The following is a 27,734-nucleotide window of genomic DNA, read 5'->3' on the forward strand; positions in this document are numbered from 1 at the left end:
ATGATGTGCAAAGAGTAAGTGTGTTGAGTCTTCTATTAGTTTTTAGTATTTTATTCTTGTAGAAAGGAAGATTTGGGGTATAATAATTTAATAACAGAAACCCAAATGCTTTCTATTCCATTATAGAATTTTATGTTAATGAAATGCTGCCTATATTACTATCACTAGGATAATCTGCTACCTCCTAATTATTTCAGATTTACCCTTCCTTTTTATGTATAAATTGTTTGAGATTGATTTAAACATATATTAAAAATAATTTTAAAGGATGACTTATTTGTAGACATTTCAGGGAATGATTTAATATATTTGAAAGTACCATTTTTTCTTAGAACATAATTTATAAACAATCCACATGTCTAAATCCATGTAAGTCATTTTTGTACTGCTTATTCTATTCCATTAAACTTTAAGTGTCACATTGACTTATGTTGAGAATAAGTTGGTGTGGTAATTGGACTGTATACCTTAAGGCGTGTTATTTTTCAAAATTAGACTTATTTTGAATTATTAAATTTTATTTTAATTATGTGTGTGTGTGTGTGTGTGTGTGTGTGATATTAATGCAGGAGATCTCAGAGGATATCAGATCCTTTAGAAATAGAATAATAGACAGTTTTGAGACTTTCTTCGTAGATACTGAAAACTGAATCCAGACTTTCTCAAAAAGCAACATGTGCTTATAAAAGCTGCATCATTTCTACAGTCCTTGTGCTTTAACTCTTTTTCATATCCCAAATCAAATTTAAAGCCTTATCAAAAAAGTGAAAACATGATTTATCAGAAGCATAAAAAATATGTTAATTTTAGGGAGAATTGCTGTATGTCTTCTAAACACTCACGATGGCATACACCTCCCTTTAATATTTTCTTCAGTTTTCTTCGTTTTATTGACTATATTATTTATTTACATTTCAAATTTTATTCCCCTTTCCAGTTTCCCCTCTACAAGCTCCTTATCCCTTTCTCCCTTTCCCCTGACTCCATTAGGGTACTTACTTACCTGCCCACCTACTCCTGCCTTAGGGGACTAGCATTTTTCTCTTCTGAATCATCCAGCCTCCACAGGACCAAGGGACTCCCCTCCCAGTGCTGCCTGATAAGGCAATCCTCTGCTACACAAGCAGCTGAAGCCATGGGTCACTTTGGTACTCTTTGGTTGGTGGTTTAGTTCCTTGGAGCTTTGGGAGTCTGGTTGGTTAATAGTATTGTTCTTCCCATGAGGATGCAAAACCCTTCAGCTCCTACAATTCTTGCCCCAACTTTCTCACTGGGACACATACACTCAGTCCAATGTTTGGCTGTGTACATCCACATCTGTATTGGCCCAGTTCTGCCAGAACCTCTCAGGGGACAGCTCTACTGGGCTCCTGTCAGTAAGCATTTCTTGGCATCAGCAATAGTGTCTGGGTTTGGTATCAGAGATGGGATGGCTCCCTAGATGAGGCAGTCTCTTGAAGGCCCTTTTTCAGTTTCTGCTCTACTCTTTATCCCTGCACTTCCTTTTGACGGGGGAAATTCTGGATTAATATTTTTGAAGAGGGTAAGTACCCCCATCCCTCAACTGAGGCCTCTGCCTATCCACTGGATATGGTCTCTACAGGTTCTATCTCCCATTTGTTAGGTATTTTTGCTAAGGTCTTTCCAATAATGGTTCCTAATTTTTAGTATAGAAGTATTACATATATATTATTTAGCTCAGTTCAACATATTTGATGTATATATAAAATAAAATAACTAGTATTTAATTAGTTTTTAATTGTTCGTGTGATGGTCTATTTAAATATAATTGGTTTGAAAATTTTCTTTTTCTAATAATCTTAATAAATTAACAAAATTATAATAGTATATGTACAGATATTTTAAATTTTTATACAAATCATTTTGTTTATTTTAAGTAATTATATTTTAATTTCTTACTTTTCTAAAAATGTTATTTGTTTGTCCTTTCTTTTTACTAGATTAAGTTGAGTGTCCCAACAATATGTGAAAACAAGACTAATGAATAACCTTATTTGTTGTTCTTGAGATGGGAGGATATTTCTAATTTTTTGAATGTTTCTAAATTTTTATCATTTAGAATTGTGTTTGATATTTACTTATATATATGCTTTTTGTTAAAAATTTTAAATTCCCAAACTGTGTCCACTATAAATTTTATCAAAAAGTTTTAAGTTTAAGGGATGATTTTATCATGCACTAACATAATTAGTTTTTTCTCTTTTGATGATATTCTAGTATCATAAATTTTGCATGTTAAACTAACCTAGCATAATCACCACTTACTCTTAACTTAATATCCCTCCTAAAAGTTTATTTTACCAAAAAATATATAAGGATACATATATAGCAGCAATAAAGTGTCCTGGATTTTTACTATTAGTGACATTTCTAGGTTTTGATATCAATGCTATATTATCATCATAAAATTTTATTAAGTATTCTCATTTTCTCTATTTCTTTAAGATTTTGTAATTATTATTTGTTTTTATTCAGGGATGGTGAAAAATTAAGTATTGAAGATGCTCAAACTTCCAGATCTTCCTGTCGGTTAGTTTCCTAATAATGAATGTGCAAATAATAGCTCATATTTTCTATTTTTCTTTATTTCAATTTTTGTATGTTTTAAGGAATTGTCTATTTCATCAATATTTTTTAAAATAATTAGTACAAGATTCTTTTTTTTTATTTTTCCTATTACATGAATTCCTCTTATATACACTTTGGCTTTAATTTATCATCCAAAATATTTTTATTTTTCCTTTGATTTTAAAAAAATTTAAATACCTAACATAAAAAAATATCACAAATTGCTATTCTTGGTGTTTTTAAGATGGTATAGTTGTAAAGTACTTGCTGTATAAACCTTACAACCTGAGTTTACATCCACAGAACATGTAAATCCTGTAATGATAGAAGTCTTTAAAGAGGATATAAATAATTACTCAGATAAATGTAGAAAAATATAGTCAAACAAGTGGGGGGTCTTTAAAGAGTAAATAAATTCTTAAAAAACACACAGAAAATAAAAACAGGTGAAGAAAATTAACAAAGTAGTCCAAGACCTTCCAATGGACACAGAAATAATGAAGAAAGCAAAGAAGAAGGCAGCCCTGTAGACAGAAAGCCTAGGAAAGAGAACAGGAACAACAAATACAAGCATCACCAACAGAATATAAAAGATGAAAGAGACAATCTCAGGTGTAGAAGATACAAAAAAGGAAATTGATAATCAAAAAATGCCAAATGTAAAAAGTACCCAACTCAAAACATCCAATATATTTGGGACACAATGTAAAGACCAAATCTAAGAATAGGAATAGAAGAAGGTAAAGACTCTAAGTCCAAAGGGCCAGAAAATCTCATTGACAAAATCACAGAAGAAAACTTCCCTAACCTAAAGAAAGAAATGGCTACAAATGTACAAGAAGCATACAGAACAACAAATAGATTAGACCAGAAAAAAAACTCCCACCAAATAATAATTAAAACATTAAATGTACAAAGCAAAGAAAATTCAAAGATGTAAGAGGAATGGTCAGGTAACATATAAAGGCCATGTAGCAGAATTACAACTGATGTCTCATTAGAGACTCTAAAAGCCAAAAGATCTGGGACAGATTTATGGCAAACTCTAAGAGACAACAGATGCCAGCCCAGACTAGTGTACCAGAAAAATTTTCAATCATCATAGATGAAGAAACTGATTTTCCATTATAAAACCAAATTTAAATAATAGATTTCTACTATTCCAGCCCTACAATGGATACTAGGAGGAAAACTTCAACACAAGTAGGGTAGCTACACACAAGAAAGAAATCATCTTACAGCAAACCCAATGGACAAAAATTAAATAGACACCATGGTACCATGTCCAACAACAAAATAACAGAAACCAACAATCATCTGTCATTAATATATTTCAACATCAATAGACTCAATTCACCAATAAAATGAAACATTATATCAGCCTAGATATGTATACATGGCCCACCATTGTGTTGCATGTAAGAAACTCACCTCAACTATAAGGTAGACACAACTGCAGAGGAAAGAAATGGAAAAGGATATTCTAAGCAAACATTTACAATCTGGAGAAGCCATTATAAAATCTAATAAAATAGACCTTCAACCAAAAGTAATCAAAAGTAATGCAGAAGGACACTTCATTTCCATCAAAGGAAAGATCCACCAAGATAAAGTTTTAATTCTCAACATCAATGACCCAAATACAAAAGCAACCACATTTGTAAAATGAAATTATTAAAGTCCAAGACACATATTAAACCCCCAGAGAATAATAATCGAAGACTTTAACACCCCACTCTCACCAAGGGGCAGGTAATCAAAACAGAAATTAAACAGATGCCATGGACTGAATGGACTTAACACACCGACAGAAACATTCTACCCAAAACTATGGAATTTATGTTCTTCTCAGGACCTCATGAAACTGTCTGCAAAATGGAACATATAACTGAGCACAAAGCAAGCCCCAAAACATACAAGAAGATAGGTATGTCTTTTTGGTAATGACAAACATGTTTTTTAAGAGAATAAAAGGGCCTGTTTTTTCCTCAATATACCTTTAACAGTTTTAAAATTGTTTCAGATCTGGTCAAGTTGAGATGTTAAGAACTTAATATATTTAATGTGTAATAATATTTACAACTTGATTTTTTTTAAAAAATCAACAAGCTGTTTTTCCCAATTTTATTTTCTTGGATATTCTCTGAATTTACATTTTGAATGTTATTCCTTTCCCACAATCCCATACCCCCACCAACTCTGAATGCCTACATAAAGGTGCTCCCTCTCCAAAATACCCTCTCCCACCTCAGTACATTAGGGTCTCCTACACTAGGAAAACAAGCCTTAGGTGGACCAAAGGACTCTGCACCCACTGATGTCTGAAAATGCTGTCCTTTCCTGCATATGTACCTTGGGCCATGGGTCTCTCCATGTGAACTCATTGGTTGATGTATTAGTCCCTGGGAGCTGTGGTGGGTTTGAATAGTTGATAATTTGGTTCTTCCCATGGGGTTTCAGACCCTTTCAGCTCCTTCAGTCTTTTCTCTGGCTGTTTCATTGGGGTACTCATGTTCATTCTGATGGTGGGCTGCAAACAACCATCTCTATATCAGTGTGGCTTTGAAAGAGCCTTTGAGGCATCCATATCAGGTTCATGACAGTAAGCACTTCTTGGGTTTATTGGGCACATATGGGCTGTATCCCCAGGTAAGGCAGTCCCTGGGTGATCTTTTATACAATCTCTGCTCCTCTATTTGTCCCTTTATTTCGTCCAGTAAAAGTTTTGTTCTTCCTTTGAAGAAAGATTTAGGCATCCACCTTCTGGTATTTCTTAACTTTAAGCTTCATACAATCTGTAGATGATTACTTGGATGTTCCATGCTCTCTGGGCTAGTATCTATTTGTAAGTGAGTACAAACCATGTGTGTTCTTTTGTGACTGGGTTACTTCACTCAGAATAATAGATTCAAGTTCCATCCATTTGCCTAGGAAGTTCATGAAGCCATTGATTTTTATATCTAAGTAGTACTCTGTGTTTATGTACCACAATTTCTGTATCCATTCCTCTTTTGAAGGATATCTGGGTTATTTCCAGATTCTGATTATTATAAATAAGGCTGATATAAACGAGGTTATGCTTGTGTCCTTGTTATATGTTAGATCTTCTTTTGTGTATATGGCCAAGAGTGTTATAGCTGGGTCCTCAGGCAATACTATATACAATTTCTGAGGAACCTCCAGACTGATTTCCAGATTTGATGTACCAGATTACAATCCTACCAGCAGTGGAAGAGTTTTCCTCTTTCTCCACACCCATGGCACCATCTGCTGTCACCAGAGATTTGAACATGGCCATTCTGACTGGTGTGATGGTAAATATTAGGGTAGTTTTAATTTGCATTTCCATAATGACTAGGGAGGAATGTTGCACATTTTTTCAATATTCCTCAGTTGGGAATTCTTTGTATAGCTATGTACACCATTTTAATAGGATTCTTTGATTCTCTGGAGTCTAACTTCTTGAGTTATTTGTATGTATTGGATACTACCCCTTCAATCTGATGAAAGACTGGTAACAATCTTTCCCCAATCTGTTGGTTGTCATTTTGTCATTTTGACAGTGGCCTTTGTCTTACAGAAGATTTGCAGTTTCATCAAGTCCAATTTGTTGATTCTTGATCTTAGAGCATAAGCCATTGATATTCTTTCTGCTCAGGAAAATTTCCACTGAGCTTATGTGTTCTAAGATCTTCCACCTTTCTTTTCAGTCAGTTTCAGTACACCTGGTTTTATGTGGAGGTCTTTGATCCACATAGACTTGAGCTTTGTACAAGGAGATAAGAAAAGATCTATTTGCATTCTTCTGCATGCTGAGTGCCAGTTGGACCAACACCATTTGTTGAAGAGGTTGTTTTCTTCCATTGAATGTTTATAGCTACTTTGTCAAAGATCAAATGAACATAGGTGTGTGGGTTCATTTCTTGGTCTTCAGTTCTACTCAATTGATCTACTTTCCTGTCTCTGTGCCAATACCATGCAGTTTTTATCAGGACGGTAATATAGCTTGAGGTCAGGGATGGTTATTCCCCCTGAAGTTCTTTTATTGTTGAGAAAGTTTTTTACTATTCTGGGTTTTTTATTATTCCAAATGAATTTGCAAACTGCTCTTTCTAACTCTATGAAGAATTAAGTTGGAATTTTGATGGGGATTGCATTGAATTTGTAGATTGCCTTGGGCAAAATGGCCACTTTTACAATGTTGATCCTTCTAATCCATGAGCATGGGAGATCTTTCCAACTTCTGAGGTCTTTCTCAATTTCCTTCCAGAGACTTGACATTCTTATCATACAGATTCTTCATTTGCCTGATTAGGGTCACAAAAAGCTATTTTTTTATTCTTAGTGACTATTCTGAAGGGTGTCAGTTCTCTAATTTTTTTATCAGCCTGTGTGTCCTGCAATTAGAGGAATGCCACTGATTTGTTTGACTCAATTTTATATCCAGGCGCTTTGATGAAGTATTTATCAGCAGTAAAATTTCTCTGGTGTAATTTTTGGGGTCACTTAAGTGTACTATCATCTCATCTGAAAATCATGGCATTTTGCCTTTTTTTTTTCCAATTTGTATCCCTTTGACATATTTTGCTGTCTACTGGTCCTGGCTAGTACTTCCAGTACTATACTGAATGGGTAAGGTGAGAGTGGTCAGCCTTGTCTAGTCCCTGATTTTAGTGGGATTGCTTCAAGATTCTCACCTCTTAGACTCATTCTGGCTACCAATTTGCTGTATATTGCTTTTACTATGTTTAAGTATGAGCCTTGAATTTCTGATGTTTTCAAGACTTTTAACATGAAGGGGTGTTGAGTTTTGTTGAATACTTTCTCAACATCTAGAGAGATGATCATGTGTTTTGTTTTTTTTTTTTCATTGAATTTGTTTATATGGTGGGTGACATTGATGGATTTCCTTATATTGAACTATCCTTGCATTTCAAAGATGAACCCTACTTGATCATGGTGAATGATTCTTTTGTTGTATTCTTGGATTTGGCTTGCAAGAATTTTATTGAGTATCTTTGTATTACTGTTCATGAGGGTAATTGGTCTATAGTTCTCTTTCTTTGTAGGTCCTTTGTGTATTTTAGGAATGAGTGTAATTGTGGCTTCAAAGAAAGAGCTGGGTGGAGTTCCCTTTGTTTCTAATTTAAGGGATACTTTGGAAAGCATTGGTATTAGGTCTTCTATGAAGGTCTGATAGAATTCTGCACTAAACTCATCAGGTCCTCTTTCCTCTTCTTTTGGAGGGGGTTGGGAGGTTTTTGATGACCATTTCAATTTCTTTAGGGGTTATTGGGCTGTTTAGATGGTTTATCTGATTCAGATTTAACTTTGGTACCTGGTATCTGTCTAGAAAATTGTCCATTTCCTCTAGATTTCTAGTTTTGTTGAATATAGGCTTTTGTAATGGGATCTGATGATTTCCTGAATTTCCTCAGTTTCTCTTGTATTGTCTCCCCTTTCATTTCTGATTTTGTCCATTTGGATACTGTCTCTGCGCCCTCTAGTTAGTCTGGCTAAAAGTTTATCAATCTTGTTGATTTTCTCAAAGAACCAGCTCTTGGTTTTGTTGATTTTGGGTATAGTCCTTTTTGTTTCTATTTGGTTGATTTCAGCTCTGTGTTTGATTATTTCCTGCTGTCTACTCCTCTTGGGTGTATGTGCTGTCAAGTTGTTTGTGTATGTTCTCTCCAGTTTCTTTTTGGAGGAACTCAATGCTATAAGTGTTTCTCCAGGCACTGCTTTCATTGTATGCCATAAATTTAGGTATATTTTCCCTTCATTTTCATTAAATTCTAAAAAGTCTTTGATTTATTTCTCTATTTCTTCATAGACAGAGCTATCATTGAGTAGAGCATTGTTTAGCTTCCATGTGTATATGGGCTTTTTGTTATTTTGTTATTGTTGAAGGTCAGCCTTGATCCATTGTGATCAGATAGAAATTATGGGATTATTTTAATATTCTTGTATCTGTTGAAGCCTGTTTTGTCACCGACTATATGGTAAATTTTGGAGAAGGTGCTTTGAGGTGCTGAAAAGAAGGTATATTATTTTGTTTTAAGATAAAATCGTCTATATATGTCTGTTAAATCCATTTGGTTCATAACTTCTGTTAGTTTCACTGTGCCTCTTTTCAGTTTCTGCTTCCATGATCTGTTCATTGATGAGAGTGGGAAGTTGAAGTCTCCTGCTGTTATTGTGTGTAGTGTAATGTATGCTCTAAGCATAGTAGAGTTTCTTTTATGAATGTGGGTGGTCTTGTATTAGGTGCATAGATGTTCAGGATTGAGAGTTTATCTTGATAGACTTTTTCTTTGATGAAAAGAAAGGTGTCTTGCCTTGTCTTTTTTAATGAATTTGGTTGAAAAATCTATTTTATTTGATATTAAGATGGTTATTTCAGCTTGTTTATTGGAACCATTTTCTTGGAATTTTTTTTTTCTCAACATTTTACTCTCAGGTAGTACCTGTCATTGTTGCTGAGATGAGTTTCCTGTGTGCTCCAAAATGCTGGATCCTATTTGCATATCCATTCTGATAGCCTATGTCTTTTTATTAAAGAATTAATTCCATTGATGTTAAGGGATATTAAGTAATAGTGATTGATGTTTCCTGCTATTTTTGTTGTTACAGGTAGAGTTATGTTTGTGTGCTTTTCTTCTTTGGTATTTGTTGCAAGAAGATTAGTTTCTTGAGTTTCCTAGGATGAGGTTTCCCTCTTTGTGGTGACATTGTTCATCTATTATCCTTTATAGGGTTTGATTTGTGGACAGATATTGTGTAAATTTTGTCTTTTTCTGTAATATCTTGTTTTCTGCATCTATGGTAAGTGACAGTTTTGCTGAATATAGTAACCTGGGCTGTCATTTATGTTTTCTAGGGTCTGTATGTAGGTTTCATAGTCTCAGATAAAAAGTCTGCTGTAATCCTGATCAGTCTGCCTTAATATCTTACCTGTCCTTTTTCCCTTGTTTCCTGTAGTATTTTTTTTTCTTTGTTTTGTATATACTGGGCCTTTTAGTTAAGACTCTTTGCTCTCTTCTACACCTATTATCCCGAGGTTTGGTCTTCTCATTGTGTCCTGGATTTTCTGGATTTGATTTTTGCATTTTCTCTGACAGTTGTGTCAATGATGTGATGATATATTCTGCTCCTGAGATTCTCTCTTCAAACTCTTATATTCTGTTTTTGATGCTTGCATGTATGACTCCTGATGTCTTTACTAGGTTTTCCAACTTCATGGCTTTTTTTGTTGTTGTTGTTGTTGTTATGTTTTCATTTCCTTCACCTGTTTGTTTGTGATTTTCGGCAGCTCTTTAAGTGATTTTTGTGTTTTTGTGTTTCTTCTGTAAGGGCTTCAACATGTTTATGTGTATTCTCTTGGCTTTCCTATACTTCTTTAAGTATGTTATTTATGTGCTTCTTAAGGATATCCATCATTATCATGAAGTATGATTTTAAGTCTACACCTTTTTTTTCTGGTGAGTTGGAATATCCACTACTTGCTGTGGTGGGAGAACTGTCAGCTTGTCTTCGTTTCCATTTCTTAGAGTCTTGTTCTTGCCTCTTGCCATCTTGTTATGGGCGATGATAAGTGATCTTGTTGTTTCTTACTGGAGCTTGTGTCTCTTGTGGGTCTTTTGGCCTGTGGTCTCAAGAGGGAGATTGTTCCTGGGTGTTCAGCCCTCTGAGTAGGCTGTGAGTTTTGATGTCAGGGCCCAGTCCTGGTGCAACTAGACTGGCTCTGACTTTGGGCTGGAAGTGTATGTTTTCAGGCAGCATTGCTGCCTGCATACCTGTACCTGAGAGTTATAAGCAGCCTTTACCTAGTTAGACAGTGGGGAGTAAGTGTGGACTTACCCCTGTACTAATGAGTGAAAGCCCTCCTGTGACATTTCCAGGCATCAAGTAACCTGCAGGCAGGCTACCAGTACTGATAAAACACAAAAAAGTTTTTAAATACTAAAACAAAAGAAGAAAAAAGAAAGAAATTTTCTCAAGGTTTGTTTTATTTTGCGTTTCCCTGATGGCTAAGGATGTCTAGCACTTCCTTAGATGTTTCTCAGCCATTCCATATTCCTCAATTGAAAACGTTTTGTTTAGTTCTATACCCCATTTTGATAGGGTTGTTTGATTGCCTGGTGTCTATCTTTTTGAGTTCTTTGTATACCGTGGATACTAAGCGTCTATCTGATGTGGAGTTTGTAAAGATCTTTTTTCATTCTGTTGGCTGCTGTTTTTTTTTTTTTTTTTTTTTTTTTTTTTTTTTTTTTTTTTTTTTTTTTTTTTCTTGACCATGTCCTTAGCCTAACAGAAACTTTGCAATCTCATTAAGTCCCATTTATTAATCTTTGACCTTAGCACTTGAGGCATTGGTGTTTGGTTTAGAAAAATTTCTTCTGTGCCTATGTGTTCTAAGGTTTTCCCTACTTTCTCATCAAATAGTTTCAGTGTATCTGCTTAATTGTGGAGATCTTTGATCCACTTACACTTGATTTTTGTACAAGGAGATAAGAAAGGGTCTGTTTTCATTCTTCTGCATGCTGAGTGTCTGTTGGACCAACACCATTTGTTGAATAGGCTGTCATTTTTCCATTGAATGTTTACAGCTCCTTTGTTAAATATAAGGTGACCATATACATGAGGGCTTATTTCTGGATCTTCTATTTTATTCCATTGATCAACGTGCCTAGTTCTGTACCAGTACCATGCAGTTTTCAACACAATTGCCTTGTAATATAGCTAGAGGTCAGGGATGGTGACTCCTGCAGATGTTTTCTTGTTGTTGAGGATGGATTTTGCTATTCTAAGTCTTTTGTTATTCCAGATGAAAATGCACATGGATCTTTCCAACTCAGTGAAGAACTGGATTGGAATTTTGATGGGGATTGCATTGAATCTGTAGATTGCTTTGGGTAGGATGGCCATTTTTAAAATGTTGATCTTTCCAATCCATGAGCATGGGAGATCTTTCCATTTTCTGAGATCTTCCTCGATTTCCTTCTTTAGAGGTTTGAAGTTCTTGTCATACAGGTCCTTCACTTGCTTAGTTAGAGTCACACCAAGGTATTTCTTAGTTTTTGTGAATATTGTGAAGGGTATCTTTTCCTAATTTCTTTCTCCACATGTTTGTCCTTTGAATATAGGAAGGCTACTGATTTATTTGAGTTAATTATATATCCAGCCACTTTGCTGAACTTGTTTATCAGCTGTAGGAGTTCTCTGGTGGAATTTGTGGGGTCACTTAAATACACTATGATGTCATCTGCAAAGAGTGATGTTTTTACTTCTTCCTTTCCGATTTGTATCCCTTTGATTTCCTTTTGCTATCTAATTGCTCCAGCCTGGACTTCCAGTAAAATGTTGAATAGGTAGGGGGATAGTTGGCAGCCTTGTCAGGTCCCTGATTTTAGTGGGATTGCTTCAAGTATCCCAGTTAAGTTTTATGTTGGCTATTGGTTTTCTGTATATTGCTTTTATTATGTTTAGGTATGGACTTTGGATTCCTGTTCTTTCCAGAACTTTTAACATAAAGGGGTATTGAATTTTGTCAAATGTTTTCTCAGCATCTAGTGAGATGACTGTGTGATTTTGTTCTTTGAGTTTGTTTATATGGTGGATTACATTGATGGATTTCCTTACGTTAACCCATCCCTGCATCCCAGGGATGAAGCCTACTTGGTCATGGTGAATGATCCTTTTGATGTGTTCTTGGATTCGGTTTGCAAGGATTTTATTGAGTATTGTTTCATGAAAGTTCATAAGCAAGATTGACCAGACGTTCTCTTTCCTTGTAGATTCTTTGTGTGGTTTAGGAACGAGGGTTATTGTAGCCTCAAAAAATGAGTTAGGTAGTATCCCATCTGATTCTATCTTGTGGAATAGTTTGCAGAGTATTGGTGTTATGTCTGCAATAAATGTCTGATCAAATTATGCACTGAACCCATCTGGACCTGGACTTTTTTTGGTTGGGAGGCTTTTGATGACTTCTTCTATTTCATTAGGTGTTATGAGCTTATTTAGATGGTTTAATTGGTCCTGGTTTAACTTTAGGATCTTGTATCTGTCTAGGAATTCATAAATTTCCTCCAGATTTTCCAACTTTGTGGAGGTTAGGTTTTCGTAGCAGGATCTCATGATTTCTTAAATTTCCTAAGTTACACTTGTTATGTCTCCACTTTCCTTTCTGATTTTGTTAATTTGTATACTCTCTCTTTGCCCTCTAGTTAGTCTATCTAGGGGTTTATCAATCTTGTTGATTTTCTCAAAGAACCAGCTCTTGGATTTGTTGATTTTTTTCGATGGTTCAGTTTGTTTCTATTTGGTCTATTTCTTCTCTAAGTTTGATTATTTCTTACCATATACTCCTCTTGGGTGTATCTGCTTCCTTTTGTTCTAGAGTTGTTAGCTGTGCTGTCAGGTTGCTGATGTGAGCTCTCTCCATTTTCTTTTTGGAAGGGCTCAGAGCTATGAGTTTTCCTCTCAGTACTGCTTTCATTCCCTCCCATAGGTTTGGGTATGTTGTGTTTTCGTTTTCATTGAATTCTAGAAAATCCTTAATTTATTTCTTTATTTCTTCTTTGACCCTGCTTCATTTAACAGAGCATTGTTTAGTTTCCATGTGTATGTGGGCTTTTTGTTGTCTTTGTTGTTGTTAAAGACCAGCCTTAGACCATGGTGATCTGAGAGGATGCATGGGAATATTTCAATCTTCTTATATTGATTGAGGCTCGTTCTCTGTCCAATTATGTGGTCAATTTTTGAGAAGGTGCCATGAGGTGCTGAGAAGAAGATGTATTCTTTTACTTTAGGATAATATGTTTTGTAGATATCTATTAATTCCAGTTGTTTCATAGTCTCTGCTTGTTTTACAGTGTCCTTGTTCAATTTCTGTTTCCATGATCTGTCAATTGGTGAGAGCGGGGTATTAAAGTCTCCCACTATTATTGTGTGGGGTGATTCTACCTCACACCAGTCAGATCGGCCAAGATCCAAAACTCAGATGACAGCAGATGCTGGCAAGTTTGTGGAGAAAGAGGAACACTTCTCCACTGCTGGTGGGGTTGTAAACTGATACAACCACTCTGGAAATCAGTCTGGCAATTCCTCAGAAAATTGGACATAGTACTACCTGAAGACCCAGCTATTCCACTTCTGGGCGTATACCCTAGTGACACTCCAATATACAACAAAGATACATGCACCACAATGTTCATAACAGCTCTATATAACAGAAGCCGGAAAGAACCCAGATGTCCTTCAGTAGATGAATGGATACAAAAATTGTGGTACATTTACACAATGGAGTACTACGCAGCTATCAGAAACAAGGACTCAACCAAATTCTTAAGAAAATGGTTGCATCTAGAGAATATCTTCCTAAGTGAGATAACCCAGTGACAAAAGAACAGACATAATATGCAGTCACTGATAGTGGGATGATAACCCCAGAGGCTCAGACTGCCCCAGAAACAACTCACAGACTGTGTGAAGTTCAAGAAAAAAAGAAAACAAAAACAAACCAAAAAAACATTATGTTCCATCCTTACACACCAAGGAAAAGTTGACTAATTCCGGGTTACATCCTGTTTTACATGTACTTTTTGCTCATTGTAACTAGTAAGACCTTAATGCAGAGTATCAAACCTTAAAAAAAAAAGAAAATAAAAAGCCAAGCACTGATAAAAATGTATTTGTATACATTTATGCAAAAATGTTTAATTTTCTTTATTTATCTTTGTTTTTTAAAATAAAGTCTAAAAAAGATAAAAAAGACATTTGAAAGAAAAAAGAAAGAAAATGAGCATTATGGCAGATATACTGGTTTTTTGTTTGTTTGTTTGGTTGGTTGGTTGGTTTTTTTTTTTTTTTTTTTTTTTTGCTTTTTATGAAGACTGACTGTGCAGGGAAATAAAGCTGTGTTTATTAGGAAAAAAACAACTGAAAAATAAAATAAAATAAAAAAATAATCATCAATTAAAGTGACATCAAGAAGAGATGGACCCTTAGTATCTCAGTGTTGAACAATATTTTGCCCAAAGGAAGAAATAATGTTTTACAAATATATAAGGTAGCTTAAAAGTATTTTTCTCTGGATTCCATTCATCAGAATAAGTCTCTAAACAAACTGAAAGGCAAAATAAAACAATATTTAAAAATGTCTAGTGATATGCTCAATAAACATTCATTGGGTATTTGCTAATACCATTATTAATTTCATAATAAATTCCACTCTTGCTTTCTTCAAAAAAAAAAAAAAAGGAAAAATTTTCTACCAGAAAATTACAGCTGCTAAATAACTTCAGCAATGTTACTGGATATAAAATTAAATAGAAAAAAATCAGTTGTCCTTCATTATACAATTGATAAACAGGTCAAAAGAGAAATTCGTGAAATAAGACCCTTCACAATGGTCACAAATAAGATAAAATATCCTGGTGTAACTCCAACCAATTAAGTAAAACATCTGTATAACAAGAACTTCATACAAGTCCAGGAAGGTGAGGAAATCTCCCATGCTCATAGATATGTAGGGTTAGCGTAGTAAAAATTGCCATCTTACCAAAAGCAATCTACATATTCAATGCAATCCTCATTCAAACTCCAACACAAATTTTTACAGACCTTGAAAAAGCAATTCTCAAGTTCATATGGTAAAAAGCAACAAAAAGAAAAAAACAAAAATAAAAAAAAAGGATGAGAGCCAAAACAAATAAAAGATGGTTTGAAAATATCACCATCACTGACCCAAAGTTATACTACAGAGAAATAGTAATAAAAACTGCAAAGTATTGGTACAGAAACAGATGGGTTACTCAATGGAACAGGATACCCAAATAAACCCACATATCTATGGACACTTAATTTTTTACAAAGAAGCTAAAATCATACATTGGGGAAAAAAAAAGCCTTGTCCACAAATGGTCCACAAACTGGATGTCTGCATTAGAAGAATGCAAATAGATCCATACTTGTCAATGCACATAAAGCTCATATCTAAGTGGATCAAGCACCTCAACATGAAACCAGGTACACTGAAACTAATAGATGGAAAATGGAAAACAACCTTGAACGCATTGGCACAAGAGAAAATTTCCTGAACAAAACACCAGTGATTTAGTCTTTAAGACCAACAATTGATATGTGGGACTTCATGAAACTGCAAAGCTTCTGTAAGACAAAGGACACTGCCAATAGGAACAATGGTAGCCTACATCCGACAAAAGGCTAATACTCAAAATATATAAAGAACTCAAAAAGTTAGACTCCAAAAAACCAAATAACTAAACCAAAAAATAGTGTGCAGAGCTAAACAGTTCTCAACAGAGGAATCTTGAATGGCTGGTAAGCACTTAAACAAATGTTTAACATCCTTAGTCATTGGGAAAATGCAAATCAAAACAACACCTAGATCCCATCTTTCACTGGTCAGAATGGCCAAGACCAAAACTCAACCAACAGCATATGTGGCAAGGGTTTAGAGAAAGAGAAGAACCATCCTCCATGGCTGATGGGATTGCAGACTTGTAAAACAACTCTGGAAATCAATACAGCAGTTTCTCAGATATTGGAAATAGTTCTACCTAAAGATCCATCTATACAGCTCCTGGAAATATACCCAAAAGATGCTCTACCATATCCACAAAGACACATACTCTGCTATGTTCATAGCAACTTTATTCATAATAGCCAGAAACTTGAAGCAACCTATATAGATGTTCCTCAACTGAAGAATGGATACATAAAATATGGTATATTTAAAAAATAAAACACTATTCATCTATTAAAAAGAACATTATGAATTTCAAGTCAAAAGGATAGAACTAGAAAATATCATCCTGAATGCGGTAACCCAGACTCTAAAGGACAAGCATGTTGTGTACTCACTGAGAAGTGGATATTAGCCAAACCGTTCCGAATACCAGCGATATGCCCCACAGACCCAAAGAAGTTAAATAAGAGAAGGCCTAAGTAAGGATACTTTAATCTCACTTAGAAGGAAGAACAAAATAGTCATGGGGGACAGAGATGAGAAGGAAAATAGGTAGGAGATTCAGGGAGGGTAATTGGTATAGGGATGAACAGGAGAGAGGTCCAGAGAGCCAGGAGAATGACTAAAAATATGCAGTTGCAACAAATGGCAGGGTGGGAATCTCTAGGAAGCCATAGACACCTGGGAAGAAGGAGGCTCCCAGGAGTCAATGTAGTTGACTTTAGCAGAAATGCCCAAAAGTGGGGATGTGGAACCTAAAAAGAACCCTTCCATTACCCAGGCAGGACCCCCAATAGAGGGTAGGTATACTAACTAACCTATAAAACCTTGGCCTCAAATTGGTCCTGTCTAAAAGAAATGCAGGGACAAATAGGGAGCAGCACCTGAAAGAATGAGTGACTAGTGACACTCATAGCCAAAAATTGGAAGAATGTCAGGGACCCCTATGAAAGAGTTAGAGGAAGGACTAAAGGCCCTGAAGGAGATGATAATCCCATAGAAAGACCAAAAGTGTCCACTAACCTGTACCCTTGAGTGTTCCCAGAGACTGGACCACCAACCAAAGAGCATCATGGGCTGGTTCGAGGCCCCTGCCACATATGTAACAGACTTGGTCTGACCTCAATAGGATACTCAAGAAGGCTGATCGCTCAGAGATAAAGGGGAGGTAGAGGAGCAATGGAACTCTGCAAGGAGGAACTAGAAAGGGAGAGAGAATCTCAATTTTAAAGAACTCTACTTTGCTTGATAATACTCTGCAATTATCATTGGCTGTTTCGCTCTTTTTTGTTATCTCCCATCACCAATCAGTTTATTGGTTCTTTTTTCTGCTTGGCTATGAATTATGTCTGCTATTAAAATGAAATATGGGCTTATGCAGTTTGGCCTGCAACAGGGGTGTTTGAATGCTAGCTAAGAACCCTAGTCTACCTTGGTAGCTTTTGTCCTTGATACTGAAATATGCAGGGATTAGTAGGCCCTCTATCTGCTGAAGTGTGGATTTGTAGGATTTGATTTACAGACTAAAGATTTAAGGCCCTCCCTAGCACTGAGTAACACTTGAATTTACATATAGGGTAGCTTCTCTGCAGGCTGGATCTATAGATGCTAGTCTGGTGCCTGAAGTAAATAAGGCTAGTACAGAATTAATATCTATGACATAGAACCTTATAGTATAGGCCCACAGTCCCTAACCTAGTACCTATGTAAGATTGAAATATAAGATGATGTGAGCTATACTGGCAGTATACCAACCTACTGGGACATTAGCGGTTGTCCTTGCTTTGGCAGGCTTAGATCTTATACATGAAGGGGCTTCTCTGATGACTGGGTTTGCGGGTGCTGCACTAGACTGTGAGCTTCATGAGTCAGCTGGATCTGTAGCTGTGAAAGATAGTCAGGGGCTACAACAAAATTGAAAGGCCCCATGGTATAAAAAAGGACACCTAGTGGCAACTGTATTAAAGATATGGGGAAAATGAAGTACTCCGTGGAAAGATGGAGAATAAAGCAAAGCCAAGGGATTTGCACCCTGTGGGAAAGGTGGAACTCTAGACTCAACAGCAGGGAGGAACAAGCAGATATAAGGAGACAATAGTGAGGTCCTGCCCAGGGCTGCCACCAAGGGCCATGACTGTGGTTCTACTGCAGTTGGGGTCTAAGCTGATATCTGTGGCTCCAGTTACCACCAAATTCCAAGTGGATGTTCATGATCAGGGCTGGCAGTGTAGACTATGTGGATGTCTGGGAGCTGGACTACCATGGGTATGGGGAGACATGATGATTAACCAGATCTGCTACCTAAGGTCATGGGAAAATCTGGACCAATGCTGCTGCCAGGGACCATGTCTGGGACTATGACCCTATTAAAGTCTATGTTGATGAACCAGGCCTTTGTTACCACCAAACACCATACAGATGTCCCTGGTCTGGACTGCTGCCTGAGGCACTGTGCTGAGCTGACCTAGCCAGGCTATCATATTCAAGAGAGCTGGCCTTGCCCCTTTTCTGAGCAGCACAGTAGACCTGACTCGACTAGTGGGGAGCTAGGAACCAGCTCTGAATGTAAGAGTATGGGAGAGCACATCTTTTCCTAGAGCAGACCACATCTTGGGGTGGTGTGGGTGAGGGAGAGATGCTCTCCACCACCTTGCCCCTCACCAATCACAGCAGGCAAGATAGCTGGCCATAAGGTCCTGAGGCTGGAGGGCTGGCTCTACCCCTCACAGGCTGAAACAGGCCCTGCACCTCATCTGGAGAGCAAAGTACAGCTGACCCTGGTTGTGAAGGCTCTGGCGAGATGACCCCAATGGCATGAGAACAGAACTGGTCCAGCCCCTTACTGGCTACAGCATTTTGGTGAGCTAGCTGGGGCAGTGCTGGAGAGCTCACACTGGTGGTCTGGGCAGGAGAACTGGCAGCTACACAATTTAGCTAATTTACAGGCCCAAATCCAGGACTTTGAGTTGACCTACCTAAACATCTACCTCTTCTATGTTCTGATAGAATGCATTAAAATATTAGCCCTGTAGTTTCAAAACTGCAGGATCTTCACGTCACAGGGAAACAACAGGATATCTGAAAGGAGTCCAGGTGAGGATCCTGTATTGATTGTGTAACCGAAGCCAGAGAGACCTTGAACCAGACCAATGACTCATTGCCATGAACAGTTACAAGTAAAGATGTCTGTGAAAGAGTATATACTGTGTGACACCCTGGGGTACATTACAGCTTCTACAACAAGATGTATTATTATTATTATCATTATTATTATTATTATTATTATTATTATTATTATTATTATTGGTTATTTTATTTTCTTTGGGGTGGAGGTTATATGAAGAGACAGAGGGAGATGAGTAGAATTGGAGTGCATGATCATGATGGAAAATTCAGTAAGAATCAATGAAAAGTTTTTTAAAAGACTAAAATAGGAGTGTATATGCATCAGATCATTGTAGCTAGCTGGTATTTGGAAAAATGTCTATTGCCTGGCACTAAAGTCTTCAAAAGCAGACCCAGTGTCTACAATATTTAAAGAGAGTCTAATACTAAATCCTGCCTTGAACATGAAATTGTGTTGGTTTTCTGACACAGGGACAGATCTGTCTCCTGATGCCACACTATTGGGGTCAGAATAATGGAGGAGCATGCCTATAGTGGGTTATTTTACTTTTATGTATAAGTTCTAATATGAATTGTACAATAGACTCTGAGTTATATATGCTTCATAATGAATTGATGTTCTCAAAATGGCTTACTGATAAAAATTTTTGAAAAGAGACTTTAGAAAACAAAGATTATAGAAAGGAAATTAAAAATCAATATGCATTCACAATCTTCCTCTAAGAGTATAAAGAGCTAATGTAATGGTTTGTATATACATGGTCCAGAGAGTGGCACTATTAGGATGTGTGTCCCTGTTAGAGTAGGTGTGTCACTGTGAGTGTGGGTTATAAGACTCTCATCCTAGCTGCCTGGGAGCCAGTGTTCTGCTGGCAGCCTTCAGATGAAGATGTAGAACTCATTATCCCCCTGTCTCTACCTCTGCCTCTGCCTCTGCCTCTCCCTCTGCCTCTCCCTCTGCCTCTGCCTCTGCCTCTGCCTCTGCCTCTGCCTCTGCCTCTGCCTCTGCCTCTGCCTCTTCCTCTGCCTCTGCCTCTGCCTCTGCCTCTGCCTCATTCAGCAAATCCTAGGGGTGTGCACTGCAAGTCATCATGGTTGACATCTAAAGAAATAAATTTTCAGAGATAAAACTCATCAAATATTTAAGTTACTCCATTCACTTAATGCGCTCTAACCAGAAACAACTAGGTCATCATTCAATTATGTGAAAAAAAAAAAGTGAAAACTTTATTTAAGAAATCTGAATACCCAAGAAACAAGCTCAAAAAAGAGAAAGGCCAAAAAGTGGAAGCCTCGGTCCTTCTTAGAAAAAAAAGGGTATAGCACCGTCTTAGAGTGGGGTACACCTACACCTTAAATCATCCATAATTCAAGAGCTAAGAATATAAACTTGTAGCAATTCTTGGTATTTAAAAATCATTATGTTTAATCTTTACACACCAAGAAAGCTTTGACTATTTCCATGTTACATTTTGTTTTACATGTACTTTATGCTCATTGTAACTAGTAAGATTTCAATGCATACTACCAAACCTTTTTTAAAAAATCATGTACTGACAAAAAATATCTTCATATAGTTTTATGCAAAAAATGCTTTTAAAAATATGTACATGTACCTCTGTTTTTTAAATAAGGTTGAAAAAAGAAATCTGCAATAATTTTGTTTTCCAAATATTCAGAGAAATGGCTGTGTTATACAGCTTAATACCTGAGTTTTTAAATGCATATTTGATTAACAAAATCTAGGAATTGGAATTCATAAATTGGAATAGTCTTATTTTTTTCAATTTTCTAATATTTACTTTTTGTTGAAAGCCTCCTTCGCTGCCAATTATAGAATACACTATATATCACAGCAGACTCCTGTATCCTCTGGTTCTTACAGTCTTTGTGCTTTCTCTTCTTCATTAGTCTATGAGTATCTTTAGAGCGTTATTAAGATAGTATTTATTCAGTAATGATTATGGACTTGACGTTTTCTGGGTATTAGGAAGTATAAATAGTTTAGATTCAAAATTAATTATATCTTGTCATGTTGATTTATTTTTATTTTAAATTAAATAATTTAACAATAAAAGAGTATATTAAAACATATCAACATGTTGATACTGAAAACATAATGCATAATAATGATTACTCAAAATTCAGCTTAAACGTTTTCTTTATCTTTTACAGACAAGAAATAAATACTACAACATATGATGGTTACATTTTGAGTAAGAATTCTTTCTTTGAAATTTGTTTTCATTTACATTTCTAAAAACTGAATCAACAAATGACTAGTACCTCCTACTAAATGTGACAGATAAAAATTGTCCTGAATTTGTTGCAGTTTTGACAGCTGTTTGTGTACATGCACAAACATACACACATACAAGCATACATATAGATGTACATGTACATGTAGATGTAGATGTATATATATATATATATATATATATATGCATGTACAAGAACATTTCTGACTTGAAAGCATGTATTAGTTCAAATACAAGATTTATTTAGTTTGTTCTTCCTTCTTATATAGAAATCATGCTTACTCTCATAAGCTCCCCTTGTGCTCAAAGTTCACAATTAAAACACTTAAAGTGAAAAGGGTAAGAAAAAATAAAACAAAGAGAGTAGTTAGCAAATAATCCATTTGTTGAGAAGCTGTAAGTTTACAGAGGTCAACTTAACATGATAAAGTAAAATCTGCCTACAGTAGCATATATTATTTCTATTAGTTCAAGCTCTATCCTCAGCTATAAGGAACATTATGACACTTCAGTTAATGGATTTGCTCTGAAGTCAAATTGCATATGAATCTTAACTCAGCTGTTTATTAGCTTTATGATTTAGAATAAGAAGTTAACACATGCCAGTGTGGAATTTTTATACTTCTGTAGGCTATGCAATGGCAATGTCTAACTCAAAAAATAATTTCAAAGATTCAGTTGAAAATTATGAAGGTATAGAAGACAATCCATAATATAAACCATCAACTATTAATAGTATCAGCTATGATATAATTATTGCTATAGCTACTTTCACACATAGAAGCTCTTTAAATACATACAAAAAGCAATCACATTTCTCAGTAGCCTCTTCCTGTCTAGGAAAACTATCTGAAATGTTGTTCCCAATTCCTCTTTTGTCAAAGTTTCCATATAGCTCGATATTCCTAATTTTCTCAATAACATCAAATATGTATATATCCTTATAGAATATACAGAATGGAAGACAGTATTCACATATATATTAGTGGCTGGCAATGCCATTAAATTCAGAGGGGAAACCATTCTGTGACATTCTTGAAAATTAACACTTTCCCTAATTACTTTATGCTCAGTGTCATGCTATGTATTAAGGAAATCATAAAAGTATTAATCATATGATCTTCCACCTAACCTAAATAACATTAAAAATCAAGATGGGGAGACAATGTAAGTAAGCATTTGAAAGGAAACAATGGAAGTATGTCTATATTTTATTTCTATTGTTTTATTTAAGTAGTTTAATAACATTATTTTTTCCTGTGTCTCTCTTAATGTTTTTTTTTTTTTACACTCCAAATATTATTCCCCTCCCGGTCCACTCTCCAACTGTTCCACATCCCATACCTCCTTCCCCACATCCCCTCCCATCTCCACAAGGATGTCCCCATCCCCATCCACCCGGCCAGAACTCTATACTTGCTGGGACCTCTTCTGGATGCATCTTCTCTGACTGAACCCAGACCTTTGCTGTATGTGTGTTTGGAGCTTCATATAATATCATTATTTAAGCAATTGTCTTTATCTGAAAACAAATTTGAATGTTAAACATAAGCCAATACTAACTTGGAAAATGTTTTTTATGTTCTCTAATTGCTATTTAGATGCACTGCAAGGAGAAGGGCTATATTTTACTACAACTTAATTTTACTTAATTAGTATAGTTCTTGCTTTGTAATGTTTTCTATGTAAGAGTCTGGCTATTAACTTTATTTTTTTGTTATTTTCTCATCTCAGTCAGTCAAACTAGAGAAAAATGGAATCAAGTACGTTTTGCTTTGACATTTCCCAAAACACCTATGCCAGATATAAAGAAGAGATCAGGACCTTCAGAATTAGACGTTGCAGTTACTGTATGTATTGAAAAATAGTTTTATAGTAAATGTATGCTAATGACAGCATATATAAACACAAGCAAGACATACAAAATTTGAGTATTTCTATGCAGAAGTAGAACTTAAAATTTATAACTCTATAGGACAAGTTGTCCTCACAATTTCAAAATAAACTTTTTCTTTTACTTTTGAGATTATAATTACATCTTATCACTATTAGAAATACATTAATCATTAGTGGTACTCATCTTTGATAAAGGTTCCTGTGTTTTGGTATTACATTTTGAAACAATATTCTTATGGTGCTACATTTATGTATTGTTTATACTTTAATCTAGTGTTATAACTTTGATGTTGTAAAATTATTTTGATGTTGTTTGATTTATTATTATTAGTGTCTATATGTGTGCCTAATGAGTGTTTGAGTGAGTGTGAGCATGAGGGTACAATTATTCAGAGTACATCTTTCACTAGCAGCTTCTCTTCCTCCACTATGGAATCCAATTTAGGTCACTAGGATTATATAGTAAGCATTATTATAAACTGAGCTACCTCACCAGTGCTAGCAACTTGTTTTTAACTGAAGCATAAAACTGTAAAAAAATTACATCATCTCCCCTTCTATTCTCTCCCTCCAAAGTGTCCCATTTTCCCTTCTTTGCTCTCTTTCAATTTCATAGTCTCTTTCTTCATCCATTATTGTTATACACACACACACACACACACACACACACACACACACACACACACACACACACACGCACCCCCCCCCACACACACACACACACAGAGAGAGAGAGAGAGAGAGAGAGAGAGAGAGAGAGAGAGAGAGAGAGAGAGCATTAGGAATGTTAAATACACACAATATTAAAATAAAAATGTTTATATTTTCTAGATGACTGATTTTATATTTTATGCTGCACATGAAAATATATCAATCATTTACATATTCTTATCATTATTCTCCCCAGTCTTTTCAGAGTCAAGAGCAAAGGAAAATTGAGGAAGGTCAGAAACCAACTTACATATGGATAAACCAGTTTTTAAGAGACTTTTTCTTAAAGTCATCATTTTCTCTAGCTTTTATTATACAGGCACCATCCAAAGATCTTTATGATCCTCAAAACCAGTACACAATGGCAGAAACTAGAAAGCCCAAAGATGGTAAAAGAAGAAAAACGTTGAATAAAAAATTCATGGGAAAAACAGGCTCATGTGTAATAAATCTGGAGTCCAAGAGAACAATAACCAATGGGAAACCTGAAATGCTAGGCAATACAGAAAAATATCCATCAAAATCACCACATAAGAGGAAATTGCCTAAAAAGTCAAATTCTATTTCAGAAACCTATCTAGAATCCAACAATTCTAAGAAAACCTTGGAAATGAGCTTGAGAAATGATAACAAAAATTCAATGAATTCAATTTGGGAGAAGATCAATAATGTGGTCACATGTTACAAGGACAATCCCAGTACAAACTCTAAGAAGAGCATTGAGAAATTTTCTGATGAAATATCAGAATGTATTCACAGGTCAAATATGGATTTAATGTTGCATGTAAATGATTTCAGAGCTGAATCCACAGATTTTGATGAATGGTCAACAAATTGCTCGCAGAACAATGCAAAGAAGCCTTCAAAGAAGAGTGGAAAGAAGGAAAAGGACTCAGATGTTGATTCTGGAGACTCAAAAGATGCAAAGAAAGAGGGAAAGAAAAAAGAAAAGAAAGAATCCAAAAAAAAGAAGGATGCAGACTCTACTGATGCTGAATCTAGTGACTCCAAGGATGGAAAGAAAACAAAAAAAGATAAAAAGAAGGAACCCAAGAAAAAGAAGGATACAGAATCTCCTGTTGGTGAATCTGGGGAGTCCAAGGTTTCAAAGAAAGATAAGAAGGAAAAGAAGAGTGCAGACAAAAAGAATATAGAATCTCCTGGTAGTGACTCTGGAGATTCAAAGGGTGCAAAGAACGTAAAGAAACAACCAACAAATGATGTCATGAGTAATGCATTGTCTACTGATTCTGAATCAGAGGTAGAGTCAAAGAAGGGCAAGAAAGATGAAAAGAAGGAAAATAAAGGAAACAAGAAGAAGCCTGTTAAGGATACAGAGTCTACTGATGCTGATTCTGAATCTGAAGTTAATTCAACAGGTAAAAAGGGTGAAAATAAGGATAAGAAAATTACAACAAAAGAAGAAAAGAAGGATACAAAAAAGAATGCAGCATCTCCTGGAAGTGATTCTGATTTTGGAGTAAAGAAGGAAATGAAAAATCAAATAAAGGACACAGGGAGTTACAATGACTCAGCATCTGATACATCTTCCAAGGCAGGCAGAAGAAAAATTTCAAAGGCTTCAAATTCTGAATCTGAAGACTCATCAGAGTTTAGAGTTATAAAGACCACTGATGATTCAGATGCCTCATCCACAGACTCAAAGAGGGGAATGCTAGGAATGAGAAAAGGATTCAGAACAGTATCCAAAAAGACTACTTTCAATGAAAGGGGGAAAATAAATGCGGCTGGTAGAATTCCTTCATCAAGAGAAAGACTACCCTTCCCTCCTTGTGAGCCTTTTAGAGCATCACCTAAGCCCATATGTGTCTGTAAGTGCAAGACACTACCTCCACCACTTCCAAAAGCAAGATATGCTCCTTTGGTATGTTTACTAATATTTAGTACTTAGGACAAGTTGGATTTTAAAGTGAGACAGCTTAAAAGTCTGTGTGTGTGTGTGTGTGTGTGTGTGTGTGTGTGTGTGTGTGTGTGATCTAGGCAATGATTTTCTTTCATCTGATATTTAACACTATTCAATACTTAACAGTAATTTGGAACTTGTAGGTGAGCAAGATGAAAATCTATCAAAACAGCTTAACCAAGTTACCAAACAAATACTTAAATTTCAAGAGAAAAATACTTATTTTTACTAGAGCAGGGAAAAGTGGTTTGTGACTTAAAGCAAACATTTTATTCACTTACATCATTTTACAGAAATAGTTAACTCTACAAAACTTTTGGAAAACAATTTTTTAAATATAATTTAAACTCCATTTTCTGGGAATGGTTGATGTAGTAAGTCACAATTAAATAAATTCCACTCAACAGATAAAAAGAATACTGAGATTCAGAAATACATAAAACTTATTCTGTCCAAATTGGAAGAAAGGTTTTAATGAGCCCTGATTCTTACTGACAATGAAAACCAAAGTTAACTTTTCAGAAGGGATAAAATCTCCTTTGGTTTCTAACCATTCTTTTCAGGCTAATGCCCTCTTCTTGGGGATACTTTGCTCTTTTATCATTTCTACTTTTCTCATCTAAGAGATTGTTTCTCCAATTTCCTTTTCTAAATAGCCTGGGGGATTTGGGGAATATAAATATACAAATCAGGAAGGCACTACTGACATATATGTTGTCATCTTTCCCTAGGTTTCTCTAATCTTTGAGTGAAGTATTATTCAGTTATATATTTGGGACAAACATCACAAAACTCTTCCCTCTGCTTTTACCTTGTTCATTGTCTGTTATTACTGTGGTAGAGCAGAAGCTCTCTGTCATCCTACATGCAAGACAATCCAAGTTACAGTTATGCATCAAACTTTTCCTTTTCATTATCATTTATTATTTATCTGTCTCATCCTCCCTGACATCCCCCTAACTTTTATCTAAGTCCAAGTTTGGATATGTCTGAAGAGTCATAACAACATATTACTATTTAAGATATTTGCTAAATTTTTTATAGGAAGAAAATCAAAGTATGCATAATTATGAAGATTATAATATAGAAAAATTCTGAAATTAAAGTTATAGAATTATTGCTTATCAAAGCATGAAATGATTATGTAAACACACATACATACTTACACATGTACATATATGTATACATGTACACAAGCATACATATATTCATGTGATGCCTATAAAGTTAAGAGAAAGAAATAGGAAAAAATACTATGACATTAAAAGTAAGAGGAATACCTTGTGTAATTGTAGAAAGACTAAATAGCAATTTATCTTGTAAAAATATTTTTATTAGTCTTGTGGAATTAGTGTTGTATTTTCAAATTTGGAGGATTCAATTATAAAAACAGTGGTGATAACACAGTGTGACATTTAGTGGGTTTTAGTTAGTTACTCCAAAAAGAATGGTAACTACACTAGCATTTGGGAATTTACTCTCTAAGTGCCATTAGGTGCCCCTTAGGGGTGGATGTGTGTACCACTGGACTCTATTTTCAAAGGCTTCAAAATTATAGATCTTTGGTGCAGTCCAAGGAGGGACAGTCTTTAGAAACAATCCAAGTTCTCCTCAATCTACAATACTCTGTGTTTGATTATATTTCAGCCATTCTTTCTAATTAATGATCCTTTCTTTTTATTTCCATCTTTCAACTAACCTTCAGCCTGGAGTGGAATGGATTCATAAGCTGCTCTGA

The 27,734-nt window shown here is 35.5% G+C and overlaps 1 protein-coding gene across 1 annotated transcript; it reads left to right on the forward strand.

Moving 5' to 3' along the window:
• On the forward strand, positions 1-27,734 carry CYLC1 (cylicin 1; the record flags this gene model as incomplete). Its single annotated transcript, XM_080910117.1, has 6 exons — positions 1-14; positions 2,497-2,550; positions 21,383-21,423; positions 23,200-23,315; positions 24,278-25,957; positions 27,702-27,734. The coding sequence occupies 6 exons, from the start codon at positions 1-3 to the stop codon at positions 27,732-27,734; spliced, it is 1,938 nt and encodes a 645-aa protein (XP_080766243.1).

This window comes from Micromys minutus (assembly GCF_963924665.1).
Source record: "Micromys minutus genome assembly, chromosome: X".
In the NCBI taxonomy this organism is placed as follows: Eukaryota; Metazoa; Chordata; class Mammalia; order Rodentia; family Muridae; genus Micromys; species Micromys minutus.